The sequence below is a fragment of the Medicago truncatula genome, chromosome 2 (genome assembly GCF_003473485.1).
Source record: "Medicago truncatula cultivar Jemalong A17 chromosome 2, MtrunA17r5.0-ANR, whole genome shotgun sequence".
NCBI classification, from domain to species: Eukaryota; Viridiplantae; Streptophyta; class Magnoliopsida; order Fabales; family Fabaceae; genus Medicago; species Medicago truncatula.
The window spans coordinates 51,561,110-51,581,160 of NC_053043.1; the positions used below are offsets into that span (position 1 = coordinate 51,561,110).

The following is a 20,051-nucleotide window of genomic DNA, read 5'->3' on the forward strand; positions in this document are numbered from 1 at the left end:
ACGACTCGGACACCTGACACACTTTCCATGAGAAGTGTCGGTGCTACATTGTTCAATAACCTAGGCCCTAGCCAGCCCACTTGCATTGCATGAATGAATGTATATCCTACTCAATCTTGCCCTTACAAGGTCTTTGCTCATGACTTCTGCTTCAAGATATTTGTCATGGAAATGGCTTAAGTATAAAGACATAAATGTACCCCCTTCAGATTCATACTTGTCTTCTTGTCATCATCAAGAGTTGTCTTTATTTTATGGTTCAACTTATTTTAGATTCATCAGTGGGTCAGGCCGCACTCTTTATTTTTTCGTAGTAAAATATATTCTGCTAGATCGGTAGGTAGCAGAAATATTTGAAAATAAGAAATAATTTAGTGCTTTAGGCTGATTTACTTTATTGCCATTATTACACGTGATAAACATAACATTGGAACATAGAAAAGGGAATATTTAAAAAAAAAAAAAAAAAACTTGCATATAATAAAGTAGTGATAAAAGTTGGGTGGTGTTTGGGGAGGAAGGATGGTTCAGATTTGCTATGTTGATAAAAGGACGCAGTTATTGCATTAATCAATCCCGACTATCGATTTGAGATCAGATATAAATTAGATCAATTTTAAATTTTAACTATTGATTTAAATTTAAATCAGACAAATGAGATTGGTAATTGTGTGACATGGTTACTGCTTGGGGATCCCTATCATTAAAAGTTAGCGAAATTAGATTCTCTAACTGTAATACCAATGAGGGAGAGGTTAGACTTAAGTGTGATGAGGAGGTAATCCATCCAACTTTCTCACAAACAAAAGTATAATATACTTAACAACTGACTAATCACATTTGTTATTGAAAAAAATTATGTAATTTAGTAATTTCAACATGAGTTCTGACTGTAATAAGCAATAACTAATGTGGGGTACACTCTGTATGACATTGCATTTTGAGCATAATTCAGTTCAGCCAACAAATAAAGTTTGTCATAATGTGGATTGTCCAACCTCTATAAATTTTATTTAGTCCAATACTTTAATGTATGAGGAAGAATCCTAGTAATAAGGAGCTTATAACCCCTTCAAAGAAAATAAAATCTGATGAAATAAGCAGTGGTAATCTAATTATGGGAGGAGTTAATGGAAACAACTCTGAGAGTAGTTCAAATGATGAAGAATCATGCAAAAAGACCAAGGGAATTAGAAACATTCATTAAGTCAGAAGTTTCAAGAGTGACTTAATTCTTCTTAATTAATTTGAAAAGCCATATATGAGTGACTTCTGAGTGATTGTTTCCTGTTAATTTTCATTAGATAGTTGAAGATGGTTATCAGTGGATAAAATATGGACAAAGTGTTCTATAAATGGATCAATTTTAAAGCATAGCATAGGATCTCTCTACATGAAGAAGAGAAAAGGGGCATGTTCCTCATTTTGATCTATTAAGTAGGAAAGGAATAACATGCCCAATTTTATTTTACTTTGAATCGGCCAATATTATTAAACGCCAACCCCGCAAGATGCAAGGAAAGGACGAAACAAGATACAAATGGTGCCACATATATACGGAACACCATAACCACAAAACAAAACCCAAAAAAGCTCCTCCAAACACCCTAAAAACTACGCCAGTAACTAGATATGAGCTTTGTAATCCGGCAAACATAACCGAAATACAAAGCCATAGCTAAAACTAGCCATGGACACAACCCAAAACAGGCAGACCCAAACCAAAGGGGACCAAAGTGCATGGCAACACAAAAAAAACCCTGCTGTTCGGCCATAACAGTTGCAAAAAACAGCAGCTGCTGTTATAATTGACAGAAAACAGTCCCCCAAAAATCTGAACAGCACTCCCACCTCCAAACTCAAGCATGCCCAATTGATTATGCTTTTGCAATTTTGATCAGGCTCAGCTCAGTCTTTTATATTCTTGTGAATCAAGCAATTTAAAGAACTAGCTAAGATAGCTCAATTCAAACTTCTAAACTTAGTTCTTCCAAAACTTCTAAAGCAATCAACAAAACTACTTCAATGATGTTACAATGGGATAGTTCACAAGCTGTTTTCAAATTCCTATCTCGGGCAGTCCATCCTATAACAAAGTAAATTTCAAAGTCATGTAGATTTATAATTGCACCAGATCCTAATTCTACACATTCACATACAATTTTTATAAAACAAGTTGGTTGAAAACTGGATCAATCTTATGCGATAACAAAGTAGCTATAATAGTTTCCTTGGTACATGTGTGTTGAGCAAAGTTTAACATAAACCCTACTGAAAAACTTGGAAGCACACCTAGACTCGCTTAACTTGTGTGAGATGTGGTTTTGAATGATATGTGGTAGAAGTAATCTCGAGGTTTTCCTCGAAAAGAAGCAAGTTCAAAACTTCATCCTTTATCGGTTGATTTGGAGTTCAACAAAATATCTAAATACATGAATGGTCCTATAGATTAATATAAACATAGCCTCGTAATAGAATGGTCCCATAGACTGTACATTTGGTTATGTTTGATTTCATGTCTAAACTTACTTTTATCTCATGTCAAATAGAATTTTAGTGAAAATGTAGGAATTTGGTATGTAACTTTTGTGTTACATTGTAAATCCATAGTAAGTTATTCATCAAACTTCTTAAAGGAGTAACGACATCCAAACACTTGAACTTATTTGTAACCAAATCAAGCTTAAACTCAAAATTACCTTTATCGAACATTTACTCACACATATTTAGATCAGTTAATTTCATCTCCCCTTAGGCTGTATGTATTGCCCTAGATCCAACATTTTAGGATTTCTTGTTGGTGTGTGTGACAATGTGACCCATCCTGAGGTGTTCAAGTTCAACTACTGTAAAACTAATTCAACATTGTTACTTGGCTAAAGTAACAATGACCACATATCTACTAAATTCTAGGCTTAATAAGTTGTCGAACCCAAGACCTATCAAGTAACAAAAAATGGTAAATGATGGCCAAAACTGGAAATATGGCCATTTCAATATGCTAAGTACAACATCAGAATTCAGAACTAGAATAGCTCAAGTCACTGATTTTCAAATACATATATAGATTTGAAACCTACACACACATGCAAGTATTGAAATATGTACATTCCACAGCCTGGTCTTCTCTCCCTCAAGTTATGAAACTTTCCTGATTGTTAATATGACTATGGATGGCATTGAACAAAACCATCTCATATTGCTTTGGCTTACCTGATTGTTAACCATCTCTTTATTTTATATTCATCAGTGGGTGAGGAAGCAATCCTCTATCATCGTTCATTATTATATTCTTCTAGGTTGGTAAGCAGCAGAAAAGTTTGAAAACAAAAGAAATATTTAAGTGCTTTAAGGATGATTTACTCTAATGCCATTATTAGACGTGATAAACATAAAATTAGAAGATAAACAAAGAAGGAATATCTAAGTTAGACATGATAGAGACATAAACATTAGCTTAATTTAATACTATTTCAGAATATATACACAAGCTAGGGAGATTGTTAACAAGTTAAGTTCTGAAGCACAGTTAAAAGTGATAGTCAACATTCAAAAGATGATAGAAACTAAAAATAATCCTACCATACAAATATCATATCATCATAGGTTAATATCAAAAACAGTAACCGTCTCCTTCTCCTTATCCTCCCCGGACCCCCTTTCATTTGCAGTTGCTTTCTCGAAAGAAGAGCGGCATCAAATCCAACACCGGACCCTTGCGCATTCTAGAAATTTCCATAATCTCCTCCTCTTGACTTGACTTATTTCCCTCAACATCAATCATGTTAATATCCTCAGCATCATTTTGAACAGCTTGTTGGGTTTCAACATTTTTCTCCAAAGAAACAAACCCAAATTTCAATTTTTTCATAGGAGCCTTATCAACATTAGAAATTGCCCTATCCTATCCAAAATGCTAAAATCATCCGGATTTATCTCAGGAAACTCACTGAGAAGCATCAACAACATCAATGACGGAAGATGGAAGCGGTGGGTCATCCGGCGGAGTGTGAAAAACGTCTTGGTTATCGACGTGCTGGGTGTCTGGAGCGGACAAGAGGATGACGGGAGGGATGAACTGGTGATGGTGGTGGAGGTTGTTGTTGTTGCAGTTGCACGGTGAAGTGAGTAACGGTGTTGGGAAGTTGATATACGAATGGATCTTCTTCGCTGCTACCACCTTCCATATTCGCTTCTTCTTCTTCTTCTTCTAGAAGAATAAGAATAACTTACCCAATCCTCTTTTTTACTTTCATTTATCCTACCCACTTTTTTAATTAATTAATGTCTTATAATATATTAAAGGGATAGTAACATTTTGATCCCTCAGAATGACAATGTGTATTGATTAGTAAAATGGTTAGACTATTTTGAAATATTAACAAAATTAAAGACTAATTTTGAAAGTGATTTAGAAAAGAATGACCGTTCCCATGAGCATAGTTTGGTTGACAAAGACATGCATTGTTATATGCAGAGGTCGGGGTTCGAACTTCAGACATCCCACTTATTCATCTTGAAAAATGTGAATTCTACTCACTATCCTACTTAACAAAAAAAAATTACTAATTTGATAGTTTACTCTTTCAATTTAATACACCCTCGATCTTAGTTTAATGGTCGTTTGGGAGCTGTGCATGGTTTTAACTAATGTAAGTTTTTAGGTACTTTGAAGTTTGTGTGGGTGCTAATAACATGTAACAAAATTTATTTAACATTTGAATTTTTTTATTTTAAAATAAATTAATGTGAAAATATGATATGATATTAAATGATTAGATGATAAGTATGTTGTATAAACTATTCTGTCCTCGTGAGCTTAACTCAGTAGGTTGGGATAATGCATAAAATATGTAAGGTTTATGGTTCAAACTCCGGCTACTACCAAAAAACTATAATTGTGTTCATAAAATATCTTGAGATTTTATGAAAATAAACTGAAAACAACTTATAAATATGTCATAAGTTGTTTACATAAGTTCTCTCAAATCCAGGTCTCAAAATGAAAATGTTTTTTCAAATCCCACAAGTGCTTATGTCAATAAATAAACTCAAGTAAAATAGACATTAAATGATTTATTCTTATTCTCGTAATAATAATGTAGATTGCCCAGCTTTTGTAAGGTCTATTAAGTCCATATCCTTTTTTTTTTGTTGGTACAAGCATTAAAAGATGTTTTATATAGTTTACATTTTGATAATTTTTAACAACATATCCAAAGGGTTAACAACTCTTCTTATTAAGTATGATGAAAAAATACCCAATTTACTCAAAATTAAAAATAAAAATAAAAATAAAAATTAGTGATCACATTTGTTAATGTAATTACCTTTAGTTATGTTCTATAATTCATAAAATTATATTTTATTATGTTTTAGATTTAATATGTAATAATTTTCAAAAAGTTACTCTAATAAATTATATAATAGTATGTGAATAAAGCCGTGGAAGTGCAAAGCAAGAAGATTATGACTAGTAAATTTACAATATGGTGACTCTGCAATGCTATCCAATTGTTGATTCCAGCTTTGGGCAAACAATATTCTACATTTGTCCTCCAAATGCATTGCCAAAGCAAATAAAATGTGTTGCAATTGTGACAATGTGCCACTCAAAAACTGGATTCCTCAGTTGTAGGACGAGTCAAGAAGTATCTCAAGCTGTTAACAAGAACCTGCCAGATAGGTACACATGCATTTTCAGTTCAGTATTCATAAACTAATTAAGTGTCATTTAATGTATAGCATGCATCTCCAAGTTACCTGCTGGAGAGGCTTAATGGTGGCTTTGCCCTTGTAGCTGACATGAAACTTTGCCTTAGCTAACAGCCCCTACATTTTACAACAAATTAAGTTTTCAATGTAATTGAGTAATTAATTGTTACATTTGGGGAATGAATGAATGTTTTGGCAATGTATTTAACTACCTCAGTGTCAAATTCACCGGATTCAACAGCAATGTTAATGTCAGTAATAATCTTTACAAGATCAACTAATAATCCGGGCCGATCAGCTGTCTCCACATACAGCAAACTGCAGCACGAACACCAAAAACAGAATTAGTAGCTAGAACATGTTACTTATGGACAAAGCAGGTGAGTGTGCGTGCACACACATGTATATAAAGATCACCACCTTCTGTCGGGGCCATCATCGGTGATTGTTAAGTGGGTCGCTATGTCCACATCAAGCTGAAATTGGTATTTCAGAAAATTAGAATGCATGTTGTGAACAGAAATGAGTGAAAAGTATTGAAATTTGAATTCATCACCTGCTCCTTTGGAGGCACAAGTCCAAAAGCCGCTCCTAGAGCTAATTGGGCGCTTGATTCCTTTAAAACCAGTTTGAAAACATGTAACTCTAATTATAACTCTAAATTAAAAACATATGTAATCTAACCAAATCATGCTACAAAGTAGTAGGACAACTGAGAAGCATAGGTACCGGGTGATACGTGATCATGTTATTTAAAATCGTCAAACGGATTGCCTCTAACAACTCTGGATCTTCCACTTTTCTACCTGTATCACTGCAATCAAAGTTCCACAATGCATCTCCAAATAAATTACTACACATTCTAATCATAACCTTGATCCATAAAACGAACATGTACAATACACGGGAATATTGCTTACGCCTTTGTGATGGAAAACTTGTTGTGCTTGCCAGAAGAGTCCAGACACACGCTTGCCTTAACAACATTCAGTCCCAAGTTTTTCAATGCATTCATCTGCAACACATGTAAAGACCATTTTTTGATTTAAGTTTATTTTCAACCACATCTCAATGCTTTTTTAAAATAATACAGAACGACATACTTTCTTAAAAAAAAAAAGAAGATACAGAATGGCATTTAAATATAAGATATATATTATGAAACATTGACATAGACTGAAACTGACACATTGGACAGTGAATACGCATTCAATTGATTTATTGAGAGAAATGCTTACGGTGTCAAGAAGAGCACCAAGGCGATCACCAAAGGTAATCTCGACGACAGTTGCATCAGGATCAGAGTCTTGATCAATTATAACTATAGGTGTTGGGACGGTATCAGCCACACCTTGGTTTCCATCCTGTTCTCGACACAAGAGAGTTAAAAGGAAATGTTGGTGACAAGCTTATATAATTATTCTGCAGGGATATTCACTTGCAAAAGATTGATTTTGCCAAATACCTCAGAAACAGCTGTTGCTCGTGGGATGATTGTTATTGCTGAAGATGATAATCTGAGAAAATGGTACATACGGATACAATTAACACAAAATGGACACTTCCTTGAGGTGTAATCCAAGCAGTCACTTCCTAAGTTAAATATATATTAATCAATGATGTGATGTTTTTTAAGTACTTCACTCATAATGTCTTCTATCTAATAGAAATATTTATTGGACACAAAATCCGACATCAACAAAACCGTTTCCGACTTTTATATTGTTTTTTCTCAAACCTCGTTTATGTCTTACGATGTCTGGCTTTTGTATGTCTAAATAACACAGACACCGCTATATCTAAATATAGTTCAATAAAAGGACTGAATAGTAAAAAGATAAATTACTTGCCAGAATCAGAAACTTTAAGCAGAGGTACCAAGTAACAGACACATTACTTATACTAGATATGTATATATTTTTATAGAGCAATAATTTATTTATATGTAGCAAAATAATAACAAAAAATACTTACCTTGTTTTGTGAAGACTGAAAGATAGTTTAGTACTAGTATCATACATAGAAGTGGTCTTCAAGATGGGGGCACTGCAAATGGATTTTTCCGAAGGTCTGAACAAGTTATTATCAGGACTCAAGTGAAGTCCAAGACTGCAAGCAGCCATAGCCACAGCCATTTTTCAAAGAGTTGAGGGAATTGAAAAAGAGAGAAAAAAAGTTATATGTTCAAAGAGACAGAAGACATGGCTTAACAGATAGCATGGAGATATATGGGGAAATGAGAGAGCACAATGAATTTATCTATATCTCTAATAATAATGAAATATGTGACGTCCACTTCTAATCTTAGATGATATGTTTTTGTACAACTAATAAAAAAGTGACGCGTTTGGTGGATATTATATATTTCTGTGAATCAACTGTGCCATACCATCCCTGTTTTGTTGGATAAAACTGGTCCCTCCTCACTTTATTATTCTTTTATTTTATTTTATAATACTAGCCTACTGCTACTCATTTTTATTTTCACAATACTAATAATACTCACCTTCATGTGTTCATTTTCTATTAAACTACATAATATAATAAAACTCACTTCGCCAAAATACGAATATTAGTTGAAAAATGTGTCTATATTTAGTGTTGACCGTCTGAACTTTTAAGTGGAGAGAAATAAAAAAGTAATATTTCGTTCGTTTTACAATGAGGTCACATTTGCTTGTTTAACATAAATTAAGAAAAGACTATGAATGAAATAAAAATAATAATAATTTTATCAAATTATCCTTATTGCATTGGTATATTCATATTCGTAATCATTATAAATGTAAGGTGAAATATATAATTTTAGAGTGATGTGCATAATATTAATTAGATAGTATAATCAGAAGAATTTTTTTTTGTTAATGATCTATTCAAAACTGAAAAGTGGCATTCATTTTTAGAAAAAAAAAATAAGATTTTCATGACATTCATTTTAGGACAAATTAAGACTTTAATTTACAGTTATTATGGTTCTGTGGGCACAGATGAAGTCATAAATCATAATAATGAGAACAAGAGACCCCAAAAATCTCTTACTCAATGTTGTTGCGACCGGTAATTGTGGTTGCAAATTTGAAGTACATTTCCACAACAACTAACAACATACTTATAGGCAAGCTTGTATTCAGTCAAGGAATAGTATACCCTCTACCAAAATATTCGAAGTTACTAACTAGTATTGGGGCATTTAACAAAAACGAATGTTTACAACGTCCTTAGTTTCCATTTTATTACACGGTGATGGTTAGAATGGTATACCCTCCTCTATCATGCTTGGTAAACTTGATATGCAGTTGAACCATCCTGGTAAATCAATGTGACAATCTAATATAGAGAGAGATTTGTATTATTTGAAACAGTTGATGACTTGTATACGCTTCCATTATATGAGAGTGGAAGATAAGAACAAAAGACTTCACTCTATCCTATGATAAACTTGTCATAAGTCATAACTATTGTGTTCCGTGCAAGAAACTCTTGGTTGTCACTGTTAATCCAAAGAGAAATAAGCACTTTCAAGTTCTAGAGCTTTCTTTAAAAGATTGGTGTTTAATACTTTTAAGTTAAAAAGTGGCAACTTAACTTGTTTTCCTCAGCAGCATCCAGAGTTCACGTGTTACAACTAATTTTCCAACAAATAACGAAATAAACTTTCTTGGAAAAAACTAATACAAGCAAGAAACTAATTTCAAACACAAATCCTATAATAATGCATCGTCAACTTCAAGGATGATTTTATGGCATCATTATTGCCTCCAAAATTGTATGTCATCAAAGTACTACGACACCACATGGATTAGGCAAAGATATTGAAACTCCTATGCGGTGCATTTAATAGATAGTAAAACAAATGTCTACAATTAGGTAGTTGGTTGGTGTACTTGACTGTTGAAAAGGATGTCTAGAGTACAATCAAGCAACTACTGTCCATGCTGCATTGTTTTTTACAATTACAAAGTAAATAGTAAGCCTCTTTTAAAATAAATCTGAATAACAAATACATACCTCAGAAAAAAGAAAATTGGTACTTGACAAAACAAGACCAAGACCAAGACCAAGAACAATATGAATTGAAGATAAAAAAAGGTAATGAGATGTGGAAGTGCTCGATGCTCCGGCTATTATCCTTGTGCAAACTCATCAAACTCCATTTCTACATGTATGCTTAAGAAATCAGGTTACCTATAAAGCTGCACTTGCACTTGAAAATCTTCTCAATTTGAAAATGCAATGTTGATGTGAAAGATGCGACTCAGCCCCAACGAACAATTGCCGAACCCCAAGTAAGACCAGCACCAAAGCCAGCAGCTGCAATAGTTTGTCCTGGCTTAACCATGCCACTTCTAACTGCTTCATCTAACGCTAAGGGAATGGAAGCTGCACTTGTGTTACCATAATCAGCCAAATTAGATATCACCTTTTCTGAGGGGATTTCTAACCGAGTCGCAGCTGCATCAATAATCCTTTGGTTTGCCTGCATTTATTATCATGTATGCCACAGAATTCCCAAGTTAACTCAAAATACATTTTGTTTTCACTTTCAACTAGAATTTATCCTACCAATCAGAAAAGTGATACGCAACATAAGTGCAGCTAATGAATTGTTGCATACAAAAGAATATCACATGTCTGAGTTTAGTTTTATGAATTTCTTTGTACCTGATGTAGAAGTAACCAATCAATACTAGATACAGGAAGACCAGCCTTTTCAAGGGCAGATTCGATCGTCTGTGGCACACATCGTACAGCAAAGCGAAAGACTTCTTTTCCTTTCATTTGAATGCACGAATATGAGGATTTCTTGGGAGGAAAACCCCGCAATGAACCATTTGAATCAAATGCATTATTTGACTCGTCAACTTTAATGCCAGCATTCAAATGCCTACATGAAGAGAGTAGGTGCTTAATTACATAGCTAAGAGGAAGAAGAGAATTACCCTTCTCAATAATATGAGACACACATACCTTACACCACTACCATCACTATGCACATCAAAACCAAATAAACCATCTTCCTCAATATTGCAGGCCTGCAGTGCAATGATAATACCAATGACATCAATTTATATCTCTACACCGTAAAGAACTTCTCCTTGTTGAATAAAAAATAATCAGTTCACTAATTGTTCTTACGTAACATTAATACTTGTGAAAATATAAGGACATCTATCTCAGAACTTGTACAGTATTTTATTTGCAGTCGAAAAGATTGTTCAAAGGATTAGGACAAAAGCTTCCTATCGTCTTTAATTTTACAAAAGAGGCTCAATACTTTGCCTTCATCTTAAACAGAGAAAAGACAAACATGGCCAACAAACTAATAGTTGAACATTGGAACAAGTTCAAATTGCTAACTGATATTTGTTACACATTGGACAATGTCATGAAGATAAACAATCACCTGTACTACTACAGCACCAGCAGCATCACCAAAAAGAATACAGGTCCCTCTATCTGTCCAATCAACATATCGTGAAAGCGCATCAGCTCCAATAACTAGAACATTTTGAAATCCACCCCCTGCATCCAGACAGTTAAAGAGAACTGAATTTCACCACATTTAGCGGGCATTGAGTCAACAAAATAACCAATTTCATACCCCTAATGTGACATGCCGCTGATAGTAAACCTGACACAAATCCACTACAAGCAGCCGTAATATCATAACACCATGGATTTTTTGTGCAGCCAAGTTGTTGTTGAATCTGCAACTCATACGATAATTAAGACAAAGACATCAATATATTTTAGCCGTGTTCAAAAAAAAAAAATCATCTAAGCTTAAAGACAAAGACATCAACAGAATGTAAAGAGTTATCTTCAATATGACACATTATGAACCCATACCTGTGGAGCGCTACCAAAAAGATCATCCGGTGTCGAAGTGCACATTAATATAAGGTCAATATCATCAGGATGAACCTTTGCCATCTCGAGAGCTTTCTTAGCCGCCTCCCCTGCTATGGTTGTCAAGCTCTCTTCACCTGTAAGCACACCAACGACGAATAGCAAGCCAAGAAGAATATTAATATACTATAAAACCGCCAAAAAGATTCTAAATAAGTTTCCATTCAATATTTCTGGGATTATCTTAGGGAAAAAAGGGTTTGCAAAACTGGCAATGCTCCATAAATGGAAGCTTCATCCTATAAGAAACAACACTCAAGCTGCCTCATCTTAGAACTACATCTTGCAAATTCATCATCAAGAGCCTTTATTTTTTTTAAACAGCAAACCTTATTAAGGCTTAGTCCGTGCAAGAAGCACAACAAACTAGCTGGCAAAAATAAATACAACCGGGCGCCGTATATAGGCGGAACTCCGCAATAAAAATCCCGTAGGTGACAAAAGCGGCTGCTAGACACTAAAGGAACCAATCTGAACTGCTTAAAAGGCAGCAACAAAACACCTAACCATCACTGTACCCCAAAAGGATGCTGCCCATGACCTATACACAACAACACCAAAGGCCAAAACAGAATTCTGTGACCAAAAAAAAGCGCAGCACAACAGGAAAATCAATGAAATACTACTGCTGGCTGGTAAGAAAACAGCAGCCGAAGAACCTTAATGCGCCCGAAAAGACCTCAAAATCTGAAACTAAGCAAGTAATCTAACCATGTATTTGTCTTGTTGAAATCAATAACATGCACTAAAACCAAAGACTAACCTGAAAGAACACGCCGCTTCCGAATCCCTGTGCGAGCATATATCCATTCATCACTAGTATCAACAACTTTGGAAAGATCTTCATTAGTAATCTGAAGAGATGGCAAAGCAGAACCACATCCAACCAACTTGCACCCTTGAATTAAAAATCTGTAGAGTAGAAACATATGAATTGCATGAATACTAATATTAAAAAAACACAAACCTAGCATTCTTATTATGATCCCAACCCAAATAACATCAACAAATGTGACCATTTAGGACATGTTTAGCTTAAGAATCATCATGAAAAAACCCTGATTCATAACCTATAATAACTAAAATGCTGAATTTTTGCCTTTATACTCGGTATCTAGTCCAAAGACAGACTATTCCAGAGTCCAATTACACCGTCCACTAGCTGGGCCAATTGAAGCCGGAGTAAAACACTGCATGGACACTGGCCCAACCCGGAGGAATCGAACCTGAGACCTCGCACACTCCGAGTCCCAACCCATTGGTATCATTAAAAATCAAGTTTTTGAAACAAATTTAGATCCGTAAGAGCAAAAACTGACCTGGGTTTTGGAGATTTTGAAGGGGGGAGAGTGGAAGCAGCAGCACCTTCGATGGTTCCAGAGCAAAAAACTTTGAAAGCTTGAAATCGATGAGTGGTAGAGAGAGAAGGAAGGGTTACTCTGAAGTTAGGAGTATAAGGAGTAGAGAATAACCCAGATGCATTTGCCATTTACAAATCAAAGTGGTGTTACAAATTGTTATATACTATAGTTTAGTAATATTATTATTATATAGTATAGGAGAATGAAGAAAAAGAAATACAGAGAGGCATAAGCAATAAGAACATGTGATGTGAGAGAGATTAAAAACAATGAAATGATCTTAGGTTGTTCCGAAACAATTTTGGTTGAGGAAACTCCAATGTTGTTGTTTTTCTTGTCTTGTGTTGTGTGTTTTACTTTTCTCTGAGTTCGGATCTGCTCTGTTCCAATATACTCCAGTTTTCCACTTCCCTTTCACAGATGACTAACACGTGGCTAAACAATTAACCAACGGTTCAGATTCAAATAAAACAAATTAAGAAAAATCAGGATTCCTCTTCTTCTCAAAAAATAAAAATTTTGATTTTTTTCAGGAACTTGATTCAGATTTTTTTTTTATTTTTTCGAAATTTTCAATACATATTAATCTTTTCCATAATTTTTCTAAATTTTTTCAGAATTTTTAATTTTTATTAATTTTTTCCAGATTTTTTTAACTTTTGCGGTATTTTTTTTTTTTACTTTTTCAGAATTGTTTTCATTATTTTTCATTTTTATTAATATTTCTAGAATTTTTTAAGATTTTTATTTTAACAAAAATACAAATGCCACGTGTACTGAAAAAAATAAAAAAATTACACAGTCAGCGCGCCACGTCATCAGAAAAAAGGTGACTCAGCGTGCCACGTCAGCAAAAATGCACAGTCAGCTGGCTCGTGGGTATTCTAAAGCAATTTTTTTTACAAGGACGAAATCTGACAAAAAACTTTTACAGAGGAGAAAAACAAAAAATGACGTATATTACAGGGGGGTAAAGGCCTATTAACCCTTAAAATTAAGATAAAAACTAAATAACAAGTATACACTTTGTCGTGCAAAAATGACGACAAATAATGTTGTGCGTTTCAGCATTTCTATTCGAAAATTCATCAAAGTATTCTAATAAAATCATCAGACTCGTTTACGAAGTACATCGTGATCTTCTACCTTTTCCTACTCACCACCAAAATCTCACCAAACTCGTTTATAAGATTTTGGTGGTTTAAGGGAAAACCTACGATTTGGATTCTAAGTAATGAGTATATAAAAAAATTTAATTTCTAAAATGTAAAAATAATTTGCTTTAAGATGATAGTTTTCATTACGTTAAGAAGTAATTTAATAAAATCATCCGACTGACGGTCACGCTAAGTTTCCTAAGCCAATTGAAGGTTAGATGAGTGCAAAAACAATCTAATATGAGTTTGTCGAATACTTCTCAAGTCAACTGAAGGTTACAAAAGGCTGCGTGGGTATAAATAGAATCAAAGAGTACTTGACAATTAGCTTGCAATTTTTTTCGAACACACACGATCAATTAAACAAGTTTTTTTTACACAATCTGTGTCCCTTAGTCATTATGATTTACCTTTTTTTTATACATTAATCCTCAACAAAAAATTTTAACATGGTAAAAAACAAGGGACGATAAGACAGGGATACAACTTAAACAATGACTGAGTTTGAGTTACCCGTCTCATCCCAATTTAATTTGACGACAAAATCATTTTTCAATATATATTATTTTATAACACTCTCATAATCCTTTCTAATCTTTCACTTAGAGACTCATTCGTATGTGTGTTGTCTACGATTTACTCCGATCAATTGCTCATTCGTGACAATTTAACAAGTGTGATTTTCTTGATTAACCAACAATTGACTATCATCCTTCTTATAGATTTCACCTTCATCCACGTAAACGTTTAGGACATTCATAGAGGTTTCTTTTTCCACTTTCTCACCTTCAACCACAAAAGCTTCTTTACCTTTCACTTTCTCCACTTTCTTACTCTGTGACTTTCATGGATATGGTAATTCGACAAACTTAGATGCTGAACTCTTCGCAGTTGAACCTGATCTTTTCAAGATTTGGCATTGTAATTATTATAATCTTTTCGTAGCAATATCATGATTTTGTGTACAAAAGATTACAATATGTGGCTCAATCTCAATTGTTAGCAGAGATATAAAAGTTAATACAAGTTAGTTAGAGTAGTTAAGAGTTTGGTTGCCTAAACCAGGACGTGTTTACTTGATGCAACAATTTTCTCAAAATCAATATTATTTCCATTGCACTCTTTTAAACCTTTTTTCTCATTCTATCAAGAATTGTAATATGGTATTAGAGAGAATAATTATTCACCATAATTAAACCTTTTAATAAAACTATTTTATTGAAATTTAAAACTTTTTTTAAGGAAAAAAAATAATACCTTTATATCAATCAACTTATTTGGGGTTGGATAGTTCATATGGTTTTAACAAAAGGTTAAGAGTTGTAGGTCATAGGTTCAAATCCCGACAAAAAAAAAAAACTAAGATAAATATTAAAATAACAACTAATATACTAACTATACTATCAATAAAAAAACAAAAAAAAAAAGCAACCTATGAATAAATATTGTACTCAACCAATTTTGATTATTGAGGAAATCTTAAATAGGTAAATCAAAATATAAAAACATTATGTCAAAAAAAAAATCCAACATATTAAAAAAAACATAACAACATATAGGGACCTCTTGATAAATATTTTACTTAACCTATTTTGATTTTTGAGGAAACCTAGAATATGTAAATTAAAAAAATAAAAAACATAAACTAGAAAAAAAGTGGTAAACAAAAAAATAAACAACATAATGACGGCTAGACCTAATCCCACTCATTCATTCACTCAGGGATCGTTTGGTTCGAGAATTAGGAGGGGAGGGGAGAGATTTTAACGGGGGGAGGGGCGGGGAGATATTTTAATTAAAAACGTGTTTGGTTCGCAAGGGGAGGGGAGGGGAGGGGAGGGGAGGGGGAGAGATTTTAAAATTATTTTACCGTTTTACCCTTAAACTTAATTAAATAAAAGAAACTACTTGTTTTTACGATTTCGGAGATCGACGAAAGACAAACACACATCAAAGCTGCTTATTTTATCTCAAACTGGCTTATATATTTGCACAACAAGACATGAGTAAGTGAATTAACAGAAAAAAACAAGTAATAATAAGTTGAATTAAAATAAGATAATAATAATAATAATACGGCCGTTGACAGCAACAACGTAGTAGTAGGAGTGATTTGTACATGTAACAAATAAGAGTGATAGATAATATAATAATAAAAGTTGTTATAAGGAAAATATAACAAAATAATAATAAAAATTGTTACAAGAATAAGATAACATAATAATAATAAGATAATAAGATTGTTACAAAAATAATATAATCTAATAGTAATAAAAGTTGTTACAAGGTTAATATTGAGATTTGAAATTAATTTAATGATAATTATGGCAATGCAATAAAATTTTAAAGAAATTTACTCCCCTCCTCTCCCCTTGCCTCCCCTTCTAAAAATTAAACCAAACACTTCAAATTAAAAATCTCTCCTCCCCTTCCCTCCCCTCCAAAACTCTCGAACCAAATGGACCCTCACACTCTATTTATACTCAACTCTCCATACTTTCTTATCTCACAATTCTTACAAGGTCTTATTAATCGGTGCCCCGAGACACTGGTTAAGAAACTAAAAGTAAAAAGAAAAAATATAATTTGCATTTAAAAGTGCAACTTTTTAACTTTTAAAAGATAGAATACACAATTTTCAAGAATTAACATTTCCCTTCTTATAAACCTCAATCCCTTCACCCTTGTTTACTCAACCTCATTCTTTTGCATCTCATCCAATTTAACCCTATTCCTCACAACATCAGAAAGAACTAATATTTTCTGATAGCACTTCTATTGCCTTTTTTTTTTCTTCCTACTTAATAGGTGGATTTTTATTCTTTTTATAATCTTCAAACGTTTTTTTTTTTTTTTTTGTATTTTTGAGGAATTCGACTAACATGTGATTATTTTGACATTTTCAGTGGATTTCAGGCTATAAAAATTGCAACATGTGTGCTTTGTCGACTTTGATTACATCCTATCAATTGTACGTTTGTGACTGTTTTACTACCTTAACAAGTGTAATTTCCGATTAAATGTCATTTTATTTTGTATGGGTAAGTGATATTTTTCAGGTAGCAAAGCTATCTCTGCATTTACTTCCTCTGTAATGAATATTGACTACTTTAGAAGCCCGATTAATAAACAAGATTGGTGTTGAATTTCAGAAAGCATTGGAGAGCTATGATGCACAATAAGATATTGGCCGATGCTATGAATGCTAGGTTTAAACTGAGTTTTTTGGTGGACCGCAAGGTATACTCCCTTATCCTTTTTCTTTCTTTCTTTCTTTCTTGACTGCTGTAATTGTTACTGAGTAGGGATCACACTCCAGAAATTAAGAGAGAAAATTAGAGATAAAAGAAAAGAAATTTATTATATTTTTCATTTTTTCTCATAATAAGACATACAATGCTTATATAGACTTGTGCATACACATAGTAAGATAACTACAACGGCTACACAATAGTATTGCTTAGTAACTAACTAATAGAATATGCCTAAAAGATCCTTTCTGGATTAAGATAAGTCATTCTACCTTTTAGAACTAGGGGAGTCATATATTCCTTATTCTAGATATGCCTAGGAGATTCTTTCTTTCTTTCTTGACTGCTGTAATTGTTACTATATTTATTACCAAATTAAATAGCATATTTGCTGCTCATTTATTGCTGCTGTGTTTGCATTTTCTCTAACCCATTGTTTATACGGTGACATCAAAAGTTCAGTCATCATAGTATCATCAATTCATCAGATTAACAAGACTGCACTTAATCTAATTTTATCCTACCTTGTTTTAAGTGTAACACCTCAGAAAGTGTAACACATAAGACTATCGCATAATATCATAAACTATGTTTGCATGTTAAAGATGTCAACGATAAAATAGTACATGTAAGTCCAAGATGTTGCAAGCATTAAGATCAACAATTTAAAAATGAATCAAACATTAAGATCAAAATTAACTTTTTCAAAAAAGTCAGTTTCTGACTGCACCGTAGAAGCTCCCTTCTTTAAATGTTTCATAGGGAAGGTTTTATTTAAGCATCCAACTTTTGTGTTTCTGTTCGTTTTCCATATTTTACTGTCATCCGCTCTGCTTCTTATGTTTATCTTTCTCTAACCACATTATTATACTAATGTCAGGTTCAGGTTTAACCCAGCAGTTACATCAGCATTCAAGACAGGGCAGATGTAACTCCTGAACTCCATGGCATACCAATTCGCCATTCACCTAGTAATTCTCCTGCAAGTTCTTCAACATTATTTCAAGTTGGTACTCATAGGGGGTACGGGCATGAGAACACAAGATGATTCCCTACTCCTACTCTATCTTCGCTGTATATGGGCAAGAATGTTGATAGGAAATAGACAATTGTTTTGAACCTAGCATTGCACTGGAAGATCAATGTCACAACTTCCACAAGTTACACCAACTTACCCATCATCATTAGATTCAACAATGGTCGGGTTTTGTAGACAAGGATTGGTTGGACATTCATTTGATCCTTCGTGAGAGTTTTACCACAATAAAATTGTAATTTCCTTGATTAAATAGACAGTGCTCAAGTCTGTCATCTAGATACATGTTTGCCTTTGATAAATCGCTTTCAAGTAGCCGTTTTATCAAATGAAAACAAGTCAACTGAAAGCATGAGGCATGCCCAAAAGAGGTCCATTAAGGATATGGACAATTTTAAGATCAAACGCCAAAAATTGCATGTTACAGGCCAGTATATCTTGAACAGAAAACGACATTGATTTGGAAATCGATCTGAGAACATGAGGCCCCACTCTTGTAAGTGATGAGATGCTCCTCTCTTTTCCTAAAACACGTATTAGCGATAGTAAGATCAAAAGGCGATGAAAAATCTAAGATGGAATTACCCTCCGCATTTAACTCCCCGAGACCATACCTTCCATGCACGCCCTCGAAACACTCCCTACATGCCCATTTAAATCACCTCCTAGAAAGATCTTTTCTCCTAATGGGATATCCTGAATTAAGCCTTCTAGCTCCCCTTAAGGTGTGCTTCTAACCCTATATGAGGTGCATAAGCGCTAATTACGTTAAAGATGTCTTGTTCCACTACAAACTTTAGGGCTATAATCCGATCTCCTATCCTTTTAACATCCACAATATCTTTCTTCCACTCCTTATCCACAATTATGCCTACCCCATTTCTCGATCTAACTTCGCCCGTGTACCAAAGCTTAAATCCTGAACTATCTAATTCTTTCGCCTTTTTCCTCACCCACTTAGTCTCTTGTAGGCACATAAAATTGATCCTCCTCCTAATCATAGTGTCTACTATTTCTATAGATTTACCCGTAAGAGTACCTATATTCCAAGTTCCAAAACGAATCCTACTCTAATGAACTAGCTTCTTTACCCGCACCCGTTTACGTAGATGTGGGAACCCTTGCTTATTTTTCACTACATCCAGACGGCGATGCAGTGGCCCTTGTTCATTTGACACTGTACTCATTGCTACCGGGCAACGACCTAGCATTCACACTATTCAGTATTTGATCTTTGTCATAGAGATTCGATAAAGTTTTACGTTGGCTGTCGAGACCTAACACAACCCTCTCCTTTTACTCAGGCTTGGGGCCGGCCTTAGCATGATTTAGCATACAACAATTTAAAATATTTGAAAGGCAACAAACAATATCCTCACTTCAAATTCTCCGAATATAGAGGGGACTTTAGATTCAACTAAATTTACTTCTTGGAGGTGGTTACGTGCTAGAAAAAGAGGTGGGGGTCATATATCTGTTTTAAATAGTTTTTTTTAGCCCTTTTCTTTGTCGGTGGTTTGAATTAAGAAGATATACTTTCTTTTTTTGAGCTTCTCGGTTAAACATTCCTTGTTTATATATGTTACTTAATAAATTTTGTTAAGAAAAACAAAACTTGTGA

General features: G+C 33.8%; 2 protein-coding genes, 1 long non-coding RNA gene and 1 pseudogene across 3 annotated transcripts; 1 reads left to right on the top strand and 3 right to left on the bottom strand.

Annotated features, from left to right (window-relative positions):
• Positions 1-3,440: 3,440 nt before the first annotated feature.
• LOC112419473 (uncharacterized) lies at positions 3,441-4,465 on the bottom strand (annotated as a pseudogene).
• Positions 4,466-5,389: 924 nt separating this feature from the next.
• On the bottom strand, positions 5,390-8,037 carry LOC25487982 (ACT domain-containing protein ACR11). The gene is made up of 10 exons (XM_013610152.3): positions 7,690-8,037; positions 7,181-7,232; positions 6,954-7,079; positions 6,636-6,730; positions 6,445-6,529; positions 6,272-6,331; positions 6,136-6,191; positions 5,928-6,033; positions 5,764-5,832; positions 5,390-5,675 (listed from the first exon to the last, which is right to left on the bottom strand). The coding sequence occupies exons 1-10, from the start codon at positions 7,848-7,850 to the stop codon at positions 5,613-5,615; spliced, it is 873 nt and encodes a 290-aa protein (XP_013465606.1). The 5' UTR covers positions 7,851-8,037; the 3' UTR covers positions 5,390-5,612.
• A 1,488-nt stretch (positions 8,038-9,525) lies between these two features.
• Positions 9,526-13,344, bottom strand: LOC25487983 (3-oxoacyl-[acyl-carrier-protein] synthase 3 A, chloroplastic). The gene is made up of 8 exons (XM_013610154.3): positions 12,945-13,344; positions 12,389-12,537; positions 11,566-11,702; positions 11,318-11,423; positions 11,120-11,238; positions 10,684-10,748; positions 10,378-10,600; positions 9,526-10,192 (listed from the first exon to the last, which is right to left on the bottom strand). Exons 1-8 carry the CDS (start codon positions 13,112-13,114, stop codon positions 9,971-9,973), a joined length of 1,191 nt encoding a protein of 396 aa, XP_013465608.1. The 5' UTR covers positions 13,115-13,344; the 3' UTR covers positions 9,526-9,970.
• A 3,467-nt stretch (positions 13,345-16,811) lies between these two features.
• LOC112419530 (uncharacterized) lies at positions 16,812-19,940 on the top strand. Its single transcript, XR_003009661.2, has 4 exons — positions 16,812-16,951; positions 17,050-17,184; positions 17,296-17,383; positions 18,275-19,940. It is a non-coding gene; the product is annotated as an uncharacterized lncRNA (long non-coding RNA).
• Positions 19,941-20,051: the final 111 nt, after the last annotated feature.